General features: G+C 37.4%; 1 protein-coding gene across 1 annotated transcript; it reads left to right on the forward strand.

Moving 5' to 3' along the window:
• The first annotated feature begins 169 nt into the window (after positions 1–169).
• LOC115918866 (transcription termination factor 2-like) lies at positions 170–18982 on the forward strand. Its single transcript, XM_030992815.1, has 21 exons — positions 170–256; positions 1409–1520; positions 2249–2332; positions 2849–2909; positions 3327–4605; positions 5029–5309; positions 6022–6169; positions 6660–6827; positions 7232–7331; positions 7831–7970; positions 9114–9212; positions 9812–10077; positions 10408–10613; positions 11038–11105; positions 11407–11495; positions 12077–12168; positions 12777–13011; positions 13385–13534; positions 14080–14384; positions 15191–15349; positions 15944–18982. The coding sequence occupies exons 1-21, from the start codon at positions 229–231 to the stop codon at positions 16005–16007; spliced, it is 4134 nt and encodes a 1377-aa protein (XP_030848675.1). The 5' UTR covers positions 170–228; the 3' UTR covers positions 16008–18982.
• The last annotated feature ends 292 nt before the right edge of the window (positions 18983–19274 follow it).

The following is a 19274-nucleotide window of genomic DNA, read 5'->3' on the forward strand; positions in this document are numbered from 1 at the left end:
CATTATTCAGAAGGGAAAGAACGTACTTCCCATAGGCTCAACACGTACCATGCCCCAATCTGTGCCGCATAAAAAAATAACGCATCCCGGAAATGCATTGTTTGCTGCCCTCTTAAGACGGAAACTTGACCAATGCCGGGGATTTTTCAAATTTTCGAGGTCGGGAATGGTCTAGAAAAGTGAAAAATAACTGTTTATCAGTGAAGTTATCTCCAAATTCAACGGAAAATGGAACAGGTTCAATGCAAAGCACATGGTGAGCTACAACAGGTCTTGTATCTTGTAGTTATTTTGCTTTTTTAAAATGTATATCTTGCCTATTCCGAGTATTCAATGTTCAGTCCCATTCGAAGTCATCGGTGTCCCTTTATTGCTTTAATTGGGACCAAAAAAAAAAGACCAGGGGCTCGTTCCTAGAAACCAACGACAAGACAGTCATAACTTTATCCGCCAACTACGGAGATGTCTCTGATCTTCCTAAACCGTTTCACGAAGAGCTTACTAGCTAGTATCTCGTGAGATCGATACTATCGGCGAGAATAGGAGCCGAGACTTAGCCTTAGTCGCAATACCACCACCAGATTATTACAAAATTAATATTAGGGAAAATGTAGACCGAATTTTCCGTCTCTTTCGTTCGTTAGCCTCTTATTGGGGTAGGGTCGGCCAGCAATTAAAAAGATATGACAGGTTCGGAGCAGTGACAACTCGCTTGTCGCGGAAGTTGTCGCTCATCTTGGCAAAGACGGCTTCGTGAAACACTTAGCTGACAAGTTGCATGACAGTGGCGAGATGTCGTTGATCTTGTAGTTATGACGGTTTCGAGAAACGGCCCCCTGGTGGATAGCTATATATTGAACTACAGTAGTATTTTAATTGGGTTAGTCATCCTGGATTTTAAAGTGGCATGCAGCTTTCAGGGACCCCTGTAAATGCACACATAGCCGCATTACTATCCTGGCTGTGTATCAAAACCTGTTCTATTGATTCTCAACATTTCAAACACCACTGTACAAAACTCAACTGATTTCACTCAAAATCGGTACTTTAGTGACAATTGATGACACCTGAATAGCAGTAAAATACAATTTTTTTCAACTTGGCGATATTAGGAAGAATGATTTGAAAATACAAGTCTTGAGTCTACTGTCAAACCTGCCTACAGCCACATCGTCTTCATTGTGTGCATTTGTGTGTTATGTGTGTATTGACTATTCATGTGTCATGTGTGCAATCGCTGCCTTTTAGCACGTAGTGCAGCACTAGAGGTCAATACGCATTAGCATTGACTCTCTATGCTTTGGTGGAGTGTGTAAATGTAATTTCAAGTTCAAGCCCGTAATATTGAATATCATAAAAATTACAATTTTAATATTTCTCAAACCATACTTTATCTATCCTTTTGTAGGAGAAACATGCTTTCTTAAAACTGGTGTAAGTGAAGGACCAAGAAAAGGAAAGAGTTTTTACATCTGTGGATCTACAGCTGAACAAAAGTGCAATTTTGTGCAGGAAACAAGGTATGTTTTTCTATAACCCCAATTTACAATATATGCAAGTACAATATTGATTTCCTTTTAAAATACAATACAGAATACCCGAGCAGGCCTTTCAAAATATGAAAACACAAATGCACTTTAAAGAGATGACAAAGATTGCTTTTTAAAGTGATACAACTGTATTCATTTGGAAGAATGAATTAAATATTCATCATTGTCAACTTTTTATCCTAATTACACCTTGAAATAAATCAAGAGAAGTGAATAAGATATCAGAATAGAGATATGAATTATCTTTACCTTGAATAATAATAATAATCCGTTCTTGTATAGCGCATAACATATTATGATATACCGTAATGCCCCTATCCTCTTCCAAAGAGCTTTGGAAGTTATTACCTTAGCCCTGACAGTTGTTATTAGCACACAGTGCATTCAAGGAATAATCCTCCCAGGTACCCATTTATCTCAAATGAGTTGGGTGTGGCAAATGTAGATTAACGTCTTGCCAAAGGACATTAGTGTTGTGGCAGGGATTCAAAACCCATACCTTGTGGTTTACAATCCAGAGACTTATCCACTAGACCACAACACCCCTACACCTTAAATTGATCGGTACCATTAATTATTATGTCTTGATCCATCTAAAACATTACTTCTTGTCTTGTAGCAGTCTTAGAGATGAGGTATGCCTATGGACCTAACCCGAATTATTTATTTTAATTACAACATTATTTTCACCATTCTAGTCTGCCGCCATCATTCTGCCTCAAACATTCTGATGTACCAGTAGAACTACAAGGGTTTGGATCTAAAGCTAATGGGGAGCTCAGGCAAGTGGATCTTTTATTTATATAAATGGTTTTTTGCTATAGTTATATGTGAGTTAATGTAGGATGCTCCATACTCGGCTAAACTACCTAAACTTAACATTTCAGGAAAGATCATGTAGAATTTAATTCTTAGTTTTTCTTACCTTCCTTCTTTTAAAAAAAAAAGTGTAATTGTGTGTGGAGGTTTTCATAGTGAAACCAGTTATTGAATTAATCACTTCTAAAAACAATACTTAAATCGCTACAGAAGAATAATTAATTGGTCATTTCATACTTGATCTGTGCTTCAAGGATGGATGGAAAGTTCACCTTTTTCTTCTTCGATTAGCAGTATTTATAAGACATAAGTTGAAGGCATTCCACAAAGCTTTCTTTTACAAACTATAAACGACTACATATAAGTCTGAATAAGCATGACTTCAAACCAAATTCAAATGTACATGTACAGGTATATTTAATAAAACGACTTGTCTACCTGTTTTTTATTATGTTTTTTGTCCATTTTTCTTTTATTAGGCAGTATTATCGATGCACAACATCAAAGCAAGAAGGCAAAGGATGGTGTGGCTATGTAGTGGTAAGCATTATAGAAAATTTGGTTGAGGAAACTTGGATGCTATTAATTATCAATCATTGTATGCTTCCTTCTTTTGTTTTCTTGTTTTGCTTTCTTTTTGTGTGTGTCTTTTTCTCTCCATTTCTAGAATTATCTGTCATTCTGAGATAACAACAGAAGTGAAGTTGAGATAGCAAAATGTATAAGAGCAAATGTTTGACACGTTTTAAAGTAGACAGATATCTTGAATGATCTTGGAAATTCAAACTTAGCTCCAGAAATTAGTTCTAAATTCCTAAATTGCATATTTTGACATAAAGTATAAAGGAATAATATGCTACATTATCAAATGTCTAATATGCAGAAAATGGCTTTCTTAGGCTTTTTACATTTCTGTGTTATATAATTGATGGGATTTTATTTGATGGTTCCACCCAGGTGCATCGAGCTGATCGTAGGCCACTTCGTGACGTGAATGGGATCTCTTCCCTCTCATCTCATGGTCACAAGCATCGTAGTGAGAGCAATGTTGTAGAGAAACCAAACACATCAGTGAAGTCCACCAGACAGCCATTGGGGAAACATGACACAGGGACAAGCCAGCACAGCAACACTGAGGTGAAAGCTGGCAAGCATCGAAGTGAACAGGGAAATGTGGAGGATATCACCAAGCAAATGCATGCTTCGAAAATTGGTAGCAAAGAGAGCAAAGAGTATGATTCCAGAAGGCATCCATCATCTAAAGATGGAATGGATGGAGAAAGGAGAAGGGAGAAAAGTGGGGATGCAGCCAGGAGACCAGATTTGAAGAAAAGGGGCGATGGACCGAGAAGGACCAGTTCAGACCCGGACCGAGATGTTTTCTCAGGTGATGGAAGAGACCGAAAACAGGGTTGGATGGAGCAGAGGCATGGTCGGGGAGACAGTGATGCTTCTGAAAGGAGCTCATCAAAGAATGCTTCTCAGAGGAGTCGGAGTGAAGGGGATGGTAAAGAGAGACACCATGGTTCTGAAATCAATCCTGTAAAGAAATCCTCCTCCTCTCAGAGAGACCATAGGAGGTATCCTGAGAATCAGCCAACCCATGGAGTGAAGTCCTCTTCGGAGATGGTTGCCAAGGAGAAAGGTCAACATCAGCAAGCAGCGCTAAAGGGTCAGGCAAAAGGCAGCGGTCAGCTGCACAAAGACAGTGATGATGACTGCATCATCATTGACGACACACCCAAGGTTAGATCCCAAGCATCTACCTTCAATGATGTAAGATCAAAGACTGGTACCACTACCTCATCCACTCTCAAATCCACTCTGGAAGCGATTGCTACGGACAAGGTGCAACCAGAAAAGCAATATCATCAAGCTGCACTAAAGGACAGGGCACATGATAGCCAACAAACAGGCAAAAAAGATAAATTGGCTGCAAGATTTGACAAGGTGCGACAGAACGACAGTATGAATATGTCGTGGAGGGACAGCAGTGCACCGAACGATGATAGTAGTGATGACGAAGAGAGCAAAGACAGCAATGATGATGATGACTGCAGGATCCTTGAAGACACACCTAAGGTCAGATCCCAAGTGGTAACTCACACTGAGAATAAGTCCAGTGCTGCTCCCACTGCAGCCAGGAGCAAGGAGGAAGATCGCCATTCCCCTGTGGATCCTAGTCTTGGATTAAGAGAAAGACTCATGCGCAAAATGAAAATTGATGTACCAGACAGTAAGTTGCATCCCATACTTTCTTTCGCCTATGGGAATTTCTATTTGTTTACCATTCATAAATTTTAACTAAAAAGGGATACTTGGTGGGGAAAATGTCAAACCAACTTTTCTCCCTTTTCAGATAAGTTTTGGAAACATCTTAATAAAAGGGATATTTGTATGAAAAGAAAAAAAAAACTAAGAATCTGTTACTTTTCTATATCTAATTTTTTTGTTTTTATTTCTATAAAGAGTCCACTTTTTACATTCCACTGTGACATGCAAATTAGCACAGTCATCCTTTACTATAAGAACCTTTCAAGATATCGGGAGTTAAAGGTAGTAATTTAAATTTTTAGGTATAATGTCTTTGTTTACAGCGAAGGAGTGATTAAGTCAGTGTATTTTTGTATTTTTATTTCAAACTGCACTCTACCCACAGATAAATTCCAAGATAGCGATAGAGTGGCGCCTTCCAGTAAAACAAAATCAAGCACTGCCACAAACATCTCGTCCTCCAATGTATCAAAGCACCACCAACAAGCTTATCAACAAGAAAAGACTGGTGCCCCTCTTCCATCTTCACATCAACCAGCAGTGAATGTAGTACCACAGGTATCTTCAGTGAGAAGTGATTCAAACCAGTCTGGGACAGCAGCAGCATACCCGAGGGCTTTGCTGGCACAGAGGCAGGCCTATGAGAGACAGTTGCAGAGACAGAAGGTCAGTGGTGTTTGATGGTTGATATTGGGTGCATACTAACATCCCCCTGTCCTTGTTTTTCCCTATCCAACCCAGCATTAACCATAACCCATTTTTCATTGACATGGTGATGAGTAATGGGGTGGATCTTTGAACAAAACACTAAAATATCTTTTTTAAATAACCTCTTAAGAGAGAATAAATGAAAATAATATTTATGAGAAATCATACAATAACACAAAAATTCTGCACTAACACAATAACATTAAGGATAGAAACGGACTGAATTATGCTCGGTAGTATTGAATTACATTGTATCTGTTTGGAATCTGCTAGCATAAATAAGTTGTTGCCATGTGAGAGTAAGCTTCATGTGATTTTTACATTTGATAGAGAGCAAATTTTGGTGTAAGAAATATACTTGTAAACTTGTCTGTTTGCAGATTGGTGACAACTGACCCTGATAGTTTTTGATAACAACCAAATTCTTGAATTCAACTCTAGACTTGGCACTCTAAGTAATCCTAATCTTTACCCAAAACCTAAACTCAAACCCATTTGTAATCCAAAGCCTTTACCCTATAAGTACATCTTTGATGAAAGAAAGCTTGGAGCAAGTATTGCCAGAGCAAGGATCTGATCACCCTGTTTGACTTCTTCAATATCGTACTTTGGTTCATGTATGACATCACAATGGGAATTTGTTATTTATGTAATTTTCATAATTTTGCAGGATCTCATGCAGAGGGTACCTCTCTCTAGTCTCCCTGACGGAGGTCAAAGGTTAAAACAAGTCTGCGCTGATTTGGAGACGGCCATCGTTAAATTGGACAAAGCAGCCAAGTCGTACAAGCCTCCGCAGCTTAGCCTGTCAGCCCAAGGTAATGGTCAGTTATTGATATAATTTTATAGACAACTTGACCAGCCCTGCTTTTATCGCGCAGCAATTTTTAAATGATTTGTGCCATTTTCAAATTTCCATGTTTCCGTAATTGTATAGAAGAGAATAACGATGAACATTATTGCCATGAAATGTATCGCTCAGTATGAATTTCATAGTATTCTAATTCCATACAGTAGAATTATTGGAATTCCCCACTACTCCATGTCTCCACCAGAATATCACACCTTGAGTGAAGTTACCACTTTAACAAGGCTTACAGATATCATTTTTAGGTTAGGAAAATGTTAAGTTATTGTTTTAAATAGCTAGTGTTATTAGTTCATGGTTGATATTTCAATCTCCATAAATTTTTTCGGTCCCATTCTCACGCATCTGCTGAGTTGCTATAGTCTCATTTTGTTTAAAATTGCCAACATGGATATCAGTTTCTAGCAAGAACATTGATGTTATTTCCATTCTATTCACAGGAGTTGCCTCTGCTGCTCATACCAGTGGTAGCCACATACCCGTAGGTGGCAGCTTACAACAGACATCTATCAAGCAACATTTTCAGCCACTTCATCCCGCGAGCCAGGCAATGGCACAGCAACGCTACCAGCAAGCACAAGCAATGTATCTTCCTTATCAATATGCAGGTCAGTGTGTACTTTAACCCTCCTCAATTTCATAATAAAACCAATTATAAAATATGAGATATGTCAGGCACAGAGTTCACATCTGGTTCAAGACTTTTTAAGAGCATAAATCGCATACCGTAGAATAAGTCCAAGTCATAAGTTAAGTTTACAATGTAAGTAACTTTTTTTCTTCAACAATGAACTAACAAAAATGTAAGTTCTGTATATTTGTGACGTCCCTTGAGAGACCAATGGTAAGAGCAACCAGGGGCATGAACGGCCTGCCATAGTTCAAGTCCAACTCAAGTCAATCTTAGTCTCTGTAAAACACTCCCTAGGAATGATAGCCAAGGGGGTATTTGTCTTGACACTGTCACTTGAAACTAAATCCCCTTCCCTTCCTTTCTATTTTGTGCTTCTAGCTAATCCTCAGATGCAGCAGCTGTACGGTGGCCGTATGACCTTTTCAAGACAAGAGCAAGTGAATACTACCATCAGAGAAACAATTGAAAAGCTTCATAAGTAAGCATCATTAATCAAGCTCCACCTAAAGTCATAACTGTCATTGGCCATTCATGGAATGTCTGAGGACCAGGAATTTTTAAAGGCTTTTAAATGAATGTGATATTCTTCAAATTGGCAACACAAATACTGTTGACAATCTCACTTTTCCCTTGAAAACTCATGGATCTGACATGAAAATAAATGAGTAGAAGTAGCGACATCGGTGGGGGAGGGACAATGATTTTTAAGTTGTCAATATATTCCAATGCCTGATACCTAATTCCTTTTAATCTTCTTGTTTAATAACAAAGTAAAAGTGGGTGCAAGGTATTTTGTTGATCAAGTATGGATATAACATTTTTTATTTATTTTTTTAAATTTTTTTTTTTGGGGGTGGTATAAATCAAACATTGTTGTGCCAACCACAACATCCTTAGTTTGTAATTCATGGGTAAATGATTTTATTCTAATTGCACATGTAGTAGCTTCAGTATTTTTTTACATCTGCGTTCATTAGAGCTCTTGAAACTTGCCCATCTGCTGAGACCGAGGCAGATGACCCCAGCCACCTCCGAGTCACTCTCATGCCTCATCAGAAGTATGCCCTCGCTTGGCTGTCATGGAGAGAGGAACATCATCCATGTGGAGGAATTCTGGGTAAGAGTCCTTTTTTTGTTATTTTGTTACAAATATAATATTACAGTCAAACCTGCTTTAGTGACCACCTGTCTCCAAAGGCCACTTTTTGTGTTTCCCTTAGGCGGTCGCTATAGACAGGTTTGACTGTATATACTTTTCAAACATTAAAACTCATGCCCATGTCCTGAGACTTCCACTATTTTTGCTTTCATTATTGGTCTTGTAATAATTTTTGATGAACTTTGACCTTTAAATAATAGAGTCAAGATGAAGGTGTTAACCTTCCTGTCTTATGAGGCGTAAGAAGATTAAGATTTTAATCTCAATTTTACAATATACTTTTACTATGCCCCAAAGTAGAGGTTTTGTCATAGCTCAGTAAAATAAGAAATGGCAGATTGACTATTTCCAGGCAGCAGCAGGTTTGTTATTTCGAAAGTTATTTTCAAGTTTGTTTTTATAAGACATTTTGCAAGAGTCAACTAAGCGTTTAATTTCCCTTTGTACCTCTTTGACACGCGTCTTGTTACCGTTGATGAGTGCACCATTCTTTACCTTCAGCAGGTCCCGCAGTTCCTTTGTAACCCATGGCTTATTGTTGGGAAACATTTTAAACGTTTTACGGGGTATAATCGTGTCGACACAAAACTTGACATAACTTGTGATAGCATCAGTGGCTTCGTCTAGTGAGCTCGCTGAGTTGAACAATAGATCCCAGTCCGTACAGTCAAAGGCTGCTCGAAGTTCCTCCGTTGAGTCATCAGTCCACGCGTACCGTTGCTTAGTGACAGGCCGGCTTCTTTTCAACTTTTGCTTGTAAGCCGGTAGTAAGCGGATGTTTTGGTGATCGGACTTTCCTAGACGATGACACGGTTTTCCAACGTATGCTTTAGGAATGTTACCATAGCACTTATCTAGGGTAGCTCCGTTTCTTGTTGGTATGTCAACAGGGACTACCTGTTATGAGATAAAAATCAAGAGTAGGTACTTCTGCCTAGCCCATTAGATCCAATAACAAAAAAAGCAGTATGATAACATACCTCTATAATTTGTAGTAAAAGCCAAAGTATTGCCCTAGGAAATTTAAGCAAAAATGCCATTAGTGTTTGATGTGCTTGATATGCCTAAAGGTTTAATATTTATTGTTGTTTCTTTTTTCAGCTGATGACATGGGACTTGGTAAAACCCTGACCATGATCTCACTGGTACTCCTGAAGAAACAGGAGGCAAAGGCAGCAAGAAAAGCACAGAAAGGAACAGGTAGGTATCATTGGAAACATCTTCCAATAACTTCCTTTAACAATGTTAAATCTGAGATGCATGGCCCTACATGTTATCAGTGTCTGTGATATGGTGTTATATTGAAGCCCTAAGAAAATTGCGCTTCAAAATGATCATGAAGTGCCTCAAAAAAGTACAAATCTTTGAGTGACGTGTTTTACCATACTCATTTCCCCCAAAAGACTGTAGTGTATAAATTCTTTAGGAAAACGCAAAATTTGATTTCGATTTCCAATCATAAATATCTTGAACATTGGACAGGCAATCAGCTTGTAAATGTCATGGGATTCCTGACTGACCTAAAGGTTTATAATTATCATTGCAGCATGAGCTAAATCAAGAATTGTGTTTTAGAATCTGAGGCTATGTTACTGAGTCACTTTAAGGAGGAAGAGTTTTGTTATGCCTCTGCCCACCGAAGATGGTGTCAGAAGCATTACAGTTGGGGTTATCCATACGTCTGTCTATTGGAACAGTAGAAAAAAATATAATGAGAGAAAAAAGAGACTGATCGCACAGGTTAGAAGAGGTATAATTGCGGATATAAAATGGTTGTAATATTTGCTTATCTTTACTAGCGAAACCTAGTGAAAAGGATGAGGACTTCATACGATCCACCTGCACCCTGGTGATATGCCCGGCATCCCTCATGCACCAGTGGGCCAAGGAGGTTGAACGTCGGTGCAAGCCTGGCCAGCTTCACATCTATCTGTACCATGGACCGAATCGGGAGAGGCGGCCAGAGGAACTAGCCAAGTATGACATGGTCTTCACAACCTATAACCTGGTTAGCAGCGATCTGAAATCACTTCTGAAGGATGACAAGGGAGTGGAACCAGTGAGGGTAAGAGCTTAAGGATTTGATCTATGTAGAAACAAAGGGAGTAGATCCACTCAAGTCAAGAGCGAAAGGCCAAATATATAATATCATCTTTACAATTTATAACCTGGTTAGCAGAGATCTTAAATCACTTCTCAAGGATGACAAGGGAGTGGAACCAGTGAAGGTAAGAGCTTAGGTAGTGGATTTATATATAATATCGTCTTTACTACCTATAACCTGATTAGCAGCGTGCTTAAATCACTTCTGAACGATGACAATCGTGTGTATGTTCATATGATTTCAAGACTCTTTCATCAATGTAATAAAGACCTTTGGTGTCATTCTTAACAGGATGATGAAGCATCGACTGGTAGCAAAAATCAACCAGCCCTCCTGCATGTGTTCTGGGATCGCATCATCTTGGACGAGGCCCATAACATCAAGAACCATAAGAGCCAGACGGCCATTGCTATCTGTCGACTGAGGGCCCGGGCACGATGGGCTGTAACGGGCACCCCGATCCAGAACAACATCTTGGATATGTTCTCACTTCTCAGGTATATTGCTCTTTGAAATGTTTTCTTGGTTCACAGCTGCTGATATAATATGCATAACTTATGGCAAATTTTGGTTAAAATCAGACTTGAAGTGGAACAGTGGCAGATCCAAGATTATTGACCTGACCATGCATGTGTATGCCCCAGATGTGGGAAATGCTATCAGTTGCTTCGGGGCCAGACGAACGTTAATTTGTATACTACAACACACAGTAAATGCTCTACTGGCTCTGTTATGATAGTATGTTTGGATTTTACAAAATACCTCTTTAGAAAAAAATGAATAAAAATAGATCGCAAAGAATATCATAGATATTGTTTCCTTCATCTCCTCCACTTCCAGTCTATAAAGTAATGCTGTTTTACAGCATTTGTTTTTGTGTCAGGACCTCTAATAAAAGCTACATTTGTTTCTATTGATTAGATTCTTGAGATGTACACCCTTTGATGAATATCAGGTGTGGAAGAGACAAGTAGAGAATGCAGGACCAAGTAAGTACTGAGCTCATTTTAAAGATGTGATTAATTATGGGGAAGCTCTTTTTTTTTTGTGCTCGGTAATTTCAACATTTTTTTTTCATAAAGGAAAGAAAATAAAATGAATAATATAACGTTAATGATACTAAAATAAAATGAAAAGATTGGAAAGAGGAACTGAATGAAAACGATTGAAAAGGAAAGAATGAAAAGAGTGAAAATATAATAACTGAAATTATTTCCACATACAAACAAAGGGACCTTATATCCATTTTTTGTAAAAGATTATTCCATGACAATTTTTTTTGTATTCCAGAGGCCAAATCAGAGAGACTTCATACACTGGTCAAGGGTCTACTCTTACGGAGAACCAAGGAACAAAAGACTAGCAGTGGGAATCCAATCGTGAGTAGTCATAACAGGGGTCGAAGACTATTAAAATATCAATCATCCTTGAATTGTACACATGTATATTATTTTATGAAAAGATGTAGCATGAGTCCAGTGTTTTGAAAAAATCCTAGAATTGACTTCCAGAAAACCCTTTTACTGCAATTACTGACTGTAATTAGGTCTTTCCTTTTCGTGACACACCATATGTCATGATGCAGGATCGTGTATGGTGATCTTCGGAATTATTCTTGTCATCGTGTATTATACAAATAATATACAACAGGGAGGGCATTAGTAAGAATTACCCACACAAGGTACCTTTGGAACAGTCTAACTGCTTGAGGGTAATTTTACTAATGCCCGAACAAAATGATGTGTATTATTTGTTTTATAAGATTATGTTTTATAAAATGATTTTACTAATGATTGGTCATTAGAATTGGCCGGTCATTATCCAAATTAGGCATTAGGCAAAATAAATGCCTGGTCACGTGTACGCTTTCAACCAATCATTTGATTAGGATCCACGTCATCATCTTATAAACTTTTATGTTGATTAGATAATACATGTACCTTTCTTTTTTGTCGTGTAGGTTTCTCTGCCTGAGAAGAAGTTACACAGTCACTCAATATCTCTTTTGAATGAAGAGAGAAAGATCTATGATCAGCTCTTTCAACAATCCAGGTAATAACCTCAGTAAATGCTTTTAAAAAAAATTTATGGTGAAAGACAACTGTTTGCCGACAGACAGAAATGAAATTGAACTCAGTATTTATTATCCATTTCTAAAAACTTCTTATTACTGGTAAAAATGATTATTCTTTATCTCATCTTCAGCTTGTACTTTTCTTAATATAACTTATTGTGTTAAGGACTACATATATTTTTCTGCGTCATGTGTTTTATCTAGTCTCTTCACATGGTATACTATTTAATGTTATTTTTGACTATCACTCACGTAAATTATTCTGGAATTCGAGTTGTCATCTTCTCTTGATAAAACAAATGTTAGATAGGCGAAAGAGCTCATATTCATAAAACATGTTAAGACTATTTGTCCTATGTAATTAGTTGACCACTAGCATGGTAAGGTTTATAAACATGGGCCCTGATATATATATATATATAGTTTGAGCATTTGTTAAAATGTATTTACAGAGGTAGTGCTTAATGCCTTTCTTTGTTGTGATATATAGCTGATATTTCAAGATAAATCATTCTGTCACTTCTTCTTCTCTCATTCTCTTAAATTTTATTTTCACTGTTCCCTATCTTGACCATACCAATCGCAGATCCACTGTCAAGGCCTACATCAACTGGCATGAGGGGAAGGGGCAGGGCGGGGCAGCCCCCACTGTACCGGTACACCCTTCCATGGCCCCCACTGGTGGTGGTGGTGGTATAGCAGGGCAGGTGATGGAGCAGGCGGCCGGAGCGGCTCCAGGAGGCAAGGTGTCCGCCTCATACATCCTGGTCATCCTGCTACGCTTGAGACAATGCTGTGGTCATCTTAGTTTGCTCAAAGAGGTAAGTGGATTTAGTATGTGTGTTGTAGCTTTAATGTTAGGAGTCTACGGTACTGTTGTAGCGTAATTACTGCTGCCAATTTGATGAAATAGATTAAATTATACACTGAATGAAGCATATCTGTATTCATTAAATGTATTTGTAGACATTTCAGTTATTAAGTTTTACACCAAAATAACACGTAGGTGTATTAATAATGCATATGTTGATATATATATATATAAAGAGAAGGCACATTATAATGGAATTTAAGGGATAATAATTTTTTGCAGAACTCAACATTTTTTTTTCTTCCAATGTATAAGAATAGATTTATATTCAGAGAGTGACAACTTAATCTGATTCATACTCACTTTTCCTTTGTTAAATGTAGCTTCCAGACCAAGAGTCTTGTGAGACGGACGGTATCGAGCTTGACCTGGTCAGTCAGATGAAGGAGATGGGTCTGGTTGAGAGTGACCAGGGGTCAGGTCAGGTCAAGCCCAAGACGACCTTGTATGAACCCAGCTTCTCAAGTACAAAGGTCAGTTGAGAATATTTATGCTCAATTCGAGGTTAGTTTAATAATAATAATAATAATAATATTGGATTCTTATATAGCGCACGTATCGACCTTGCAAGGTCAAAAATAGATCGGGGCGAGGGTGACTAGGGGTCAGGTTTTGTCAGGTCAAGATATCTTTGCCTCAGATTCTGAAACAAAATCCTAGATTTAGCTCATGCTGCAATCATAATTAGAAACCTTTAGGTCAGTCAGGAATCCCATGACTTTTTCGAGCCGATCGCCTGTCTGATTATCAAGATATTTATGATTGGAAATAAAAATTTCAAAATCTGTTTTCCCAATGGTTTTTATAACACTAGTCTATTGGTGGAAATGAGTATGGTAAAACCAGTCACCTGAAGATTTTTTACTTTATTGAGGCACTTCATGAAGCACTAATTTTTTAGGGCTTCAATATTACAACATGTCACAGACACTTTATTTTGGGCCATGCATCTCAGATTTAACATTGTTAAACGATGCCTTTTAATAATATAACCATATCTTTTCCCCTCTTTGTAAAGATCAAGTTTGTGATTGATCGACTAAAGGAGATCCGTGCCGCGGGTCCTACGGACCGCCCCATGAAGAGCGTCCTCGTCTCCCAATGGACTGGAATGCTGGATGTGGTAGCTAGCCACCTCAAGAAGGCAGGCTTCGAGTATTGGAGTATCCGTGGTGATATCCCACCCAAGAAACGAGATGAGGCACTGGAGGACTTTAATAACAACCCCAGGGGTCGCCAGGTCATGTTGGTATCCCTACGGGCAGGTGGTGTTGGCCTGAACCTCATCGGGGGTAACAACCTCTTCCTCCTTGATATGCACTGGTAAGAAAATATGTTACTGAGTTTTCATTTAAAGCCCTACTGTACTACTTATAGCTACTTGTGACCTCTATATAGCAAACAATGCCTAATTGGTGCCTGTTGGTCCCCCATGATCCTCTTTTTCTTATGTTAATTAAGAGGTGATTTGATGAGATAACAACCTGTGAGTGACTTTGCAGGGAAATCTAATCCCCCTGGCCAAACTAGTGCAGACAGGCTTTAAAGGGTAGAGTTTTGCGAATTCAAATTATAGGACAGATATATGCAAATATAACAAAATTGATTGATTAACTGATAAAATATTGGCATATATTAAAGAATACACAGCAGTTAATAATGTATAACAATTCTATCAATTGCAAGGCTTCTGTATCACATGTACAATTAGGCTTGTTTGCTCAAGCCCTGTTTTTCCAATAATGACCAGGAATTTTTTGTCCAAATTCTGTTGCCACATGTTTTGTGTTGTCCGATGTATCCATATTTGTGTCCAGTGTCTTTCAGTGTTTCCTATTTCCATCAAGAGATGATTGAGTCAATTTGTTATTGTTATTCATGATTTTAAAACACAATCATTTTAAAACATAGCATGAGTTTTGTAAATTCTCTCAAAATGAAATGGTATCACCAGTTCCTAATATTATCTGAGATAGGGTCTGCTTGCTCATCCCTGGACTTCTCCCGTGTCAAATAGTTTCGGGTATTTCAAAATGTAAATGAAAAACAAACAAGAAATCTCCCTGACCTTCATACATTGGGGTACAAAAAGGTACATGAGTTAAAACCTTGTTTGTTTGCTTGTGTAGGAACCCAGCCTTAGAAGACCAAGCCTGTGATAGGATCTACAGGATGGGGCAGACAAGGAGTGTTCACATCCACAAGTTTGTCTGCTCTGACACGATTGAGGAGAGAATATTACAGCTACAGAAAAAGAAAACACAGCTTGCCAATGATGTACTAACAGGGTAGGTGTATAGTAGCTACATTGTAAGATTAAGTGGATTCCGGAATGTACTATACCACGCCAAATAGTAGATTTTCTCCCACTCTCAAATTTATATTGAAACTATCCCTTTTTTGTGCTCTGTACAATCGTATTGCAAAAAATATACATGAGGGATATAATAGCTACGGTATTGTAAGATTATATGACGAATGTCATGAAACTTCTGTAAAGGCTTATTTCATCAAGCTGTCTAATGTGCCACGTGAAACAAAAAGGCCTGTGTTGAATTATGACATCAAGCAGGGATTCAGTATATATTATCTTTGATTTAGAGAATACTATCGTGTAAATACTATTTGTGGTGCTTATTATAAAGCCTTATGTAAATGCATGAATTAGCTATTATATTGAAATGCCCTTTACATGTTTATGGAATGATTTGAGTGGATTTTAATCAGTCACTTTGTTGTTATCATGTTATCTGCTGAGAGTCAGAACGGCATTAAATCATTGTTAAAGAATGAGTTAACTCCTTTCTGGCTAGAACAGACTATTTCTTTATTCTTATTTTTTCTGACTCTGATTGCTCCTTTATTTCATTGTATCCCTCCAGGTCCAAGAGTAAGAAGGAGAAACTCAGTCTGGCAGATCTGAAATTCTTGTTCGGCGTCCAGTAGGTACATGGAGCAGAGTGACCATTCGCCCAGGTGACCTCTGACATTGATGACCCTTGACTTAGATGACCCTTGACCATGCATGACTGTCGATCTAGATTAGAGCTAGTACCAATGAAAATTGAAATTTAGGGGAAATATAATGTGCATATGTGGTTAGCATGATAATCATCTGCAAGGTAAAGATAATTTGACCACATTCCATTGCCAGTCTGACACAAGAGAAAGGAGAGAGAAACTATTTTAATGACATAGAAATGGTTAAAATTATTCCTTGGACTAAAAAACAGAAAATTATGTAAATTTCTTGAGTGGTTGAATTAATGAAAGTTTTATGCTGGAAAACAAACAAATCATCACACAGAATGTTGCAAATAACAGTATGGGTTCTCTTTAAAAATTCATACATTTTCTGCTTTTGCATTACATACATATATGATGTATGTTGTTAAATTCTCTATGAGAATATACAGAGGGTACTCTATGCAATATTAGAATGTGTCTCCTATTTTATAATATGATATGTCAAGTGCATAACTTATCATGTCAGTTGCGTGCCTAAGAAAGATTGGATATGTGAAAATCAAGTCATTTTTTGAGATTTTATTTGTATATGAGTGAGGCAGTTGTTGCTGTTTTCATTGTAGCACTTACTGGTAAAGATTAAAAATGATGTGTATATTATCTGCTGAGAGTCAAAAGAACATAAAATCTATGTAAAAGTATGTACCGTTTAGGCTTTCAGCAGATATAATCATTATAATGATGAATTGTATGAATCTACTTTATGTAATAATAATAATAATAATGATAATAATAATATTTAGCCTTTATATAGCGCTTAATAGAAAAATCAATAGAATTAATATAGTTGGTGTAGTAGGGTATTAAAAAAAGCTCAAAATTTCCTGCAACCAATAATTTAGATAGTCTTGTCACATAATTGCATGAAATCAAAATCAATCTTTACTGCCAATGAGTTAAAGTTAAATTACATATATTTATTCATGTTGACATTCTCAAAAAGGTATTAAAGAGCTATATAACCTTGCTCTGTTGCATTACTTTTTCATAAACCAATAATTTCTCAGACTGCTGTAGTAAAGATAAAAGCTCTGTGATGTTTGGATGATCACCCTTTGATAATATTGCTTACCTCTCATATGACACCATCATGCTGTCAAATTAAGGAATACAGTTCGGTAGTTATTAATGTCATTAGGAATCTATATTTTCTTTTGAGAAGTCTTTGATGTTCCAAAACTGAAAGACTTGTTTCAGTCTTCTTCAAGAAAGACCTGTTGCCATCTGAGATTAAAGCATTGGTTGTCTTTGAATCTTTATTGTCGACACTAATTAATAATAATAGTGGGTTCTTGCATAGCGCCAATTACTGACAGACTTAACACTTCTGGCACTCCACAATTGTTACCCCAGCTTCAGCGTGGCTACCATTATGGTGCTCTAGCGTTTCAAGGTATTACTTCCTGCCAGGTACCCATATACCTCACCTGGGTAGAGTATGGTAAATGTAGAATGTCTTGCCAAAGGACATTAGTGCCGCGGCAGGACTCGAACCGCAAACCACATGGTCCACAGCTGGAATGGTAAATTGTACTGAAGACTATACACTTTTGAATCCAGATATACACATACATGGTATGTACATTGTAGTATAGTGAAACCTGATTTTGAGGCAATCTGGATAGACAGACCACCTTTCCATAAAAGGCTGCATTTTCATTTCCCCTGAATAAGTGTTCCATCAAAATCTGCAAGAATTTTTTTTCATTGTACAGAAAGACCACCTGCTTGTAAAGACCACATTGTGTGTCTTCCTTGATTGGTCGTTATATGCAGATTTAACTATATTTATATACATCATTCATATATTGTTGTTGATTGATTGGTTAAAAGTGTGTCACATGATCAAAAATAAACACTATTTTGCAAAAAGTACCATTTACAGCTCCCTCAGCTAAAATTACTAATTAAGGCTTGCAAAATTTAACACAGTACTCTAACTGTCACAGTGAGTGAAGTATTAAAGTAAATTGAACTTCGACGTTGAATATGAGAATACAACATTGACATCCTATGAGTGATAGCTGCAAAATTTAAGGCCTGCAATGGCGGTCCTGTGATTTGACCCTATGTGCAGAGGATCGATGGTGCAGAGGACGTTTCGGGCATTTATAATCAAGCAGAATAACTTGTACAGCTACTGTGGTAGTGCAGCGCAGTTAATTAGACTTCGGATCAGTGTAGATTACATGCCGTGAGCACCGTGACACCGCAGTAGTATATACCGCAGGAGTTGCCCACTAGAGGCATTTTAAATCCTGTACGCTCGCTGAATTTTCAACCCCCCAAATGACAAGGCAACAGGAATGGCTACAGCTGGTAAGTTTGAATTCTTTGAATTTTACAGCAAAATCTTTTAACCAATCAATGAACAATTGATAGTACATGTATGTTAATTGATGTTATATAAATTGAGAAACAGCCGGAAAATGATTTTTATGCCATGTAATTGTGCATGATCAATAAAATTGAACTTGAACTTGAACTTGAACAATGAATATATGAATGAAGTATTTAAACAAATATATGCTGCAATGGTGCTATTTTAGGTTCATATTTTTAACTAGAGCCTCTCAAGACAGTGTATATTTGTATACCTACTATAACTGAGTAAACTATCAATACACCAACCCATAGGGAATATTGAGACCAATGAATTCGGTGGGAAAAAAGGGCTGTTAAATATGACTTGCCTGATATTGAATATGATTTCAGGGCCCTCAGGGAGAACAGTATGAATACTGATGAGACTACCCTGGGTAAACAAGACATATTATTATTATTATTATGTAGTGAATATTGAATGTAAGAATGTTGTTCGTATGGATATTTGTGCCTTTTTATGAAGTTCTAGTCTTCACATTAAATCATGAATTCTTTTTTTTTAAAGCAAATATGTTTCTCATTTTCTAATTTTTTCATTTTTGTTGAGTTTTACCTTGCTAAACGTCATGAGGTAATGTGGTCTAGATGATAAATTTTTGGCAATTTTGAATTATAAAAAAAAGATGACAGTTTTTCCAAAACTTGCTTTGTTGCTAGGGAGGTACCGTATGCCTCAGGAATATTTTCAGCTGTCATCAAATCATCAAGTTATATTTGTATGTAGAATGTTCAGTAGGATATTGACAAGGGAATTTTGGCAGAGAATGCCCAATCTACTAATTTGTTGAATTCATAGTGATG

Source organism: Strongylocentrotus purpuratus, unplaced genomic scaffold, assembly GCF_000002235.5.
Source record: "Strongylocentrotus purpuratus isolate Spur 01 unplaced genomic scaffold, Spur_5.0 spur5_contig_847, whole genome shotgun sequence".
Taxonomy (NCBI): Eukaryota; Metazoa; Echinodermata; class Echinoidea; order Camarodonta; family Strongylocentrotidae; genus Strongylocentrotus; species Strongylocentrotus purpuratus.

Coding starts and splice junctions, on each gene's coding strand:
- LOC115918866 (XM_030992815.1), top strand. CDS start 229: ATGGAACAGGTTCAATGCAAAGCACATG. Junction 1,521..2,248: donor AATTTTGTGCAGGAAACAAG/GTATGTTTTTCT, acceptor TCACCATTCTAG/TCTGCCGCCATCATTCTGCC. Junction 2,910..3,326: donor GATGGTGTGGCTATGTAGTG/GTAAGCATTATA, acceptor GGTTCCACCCAG/GTGCATCGAGCTGATCGTAG.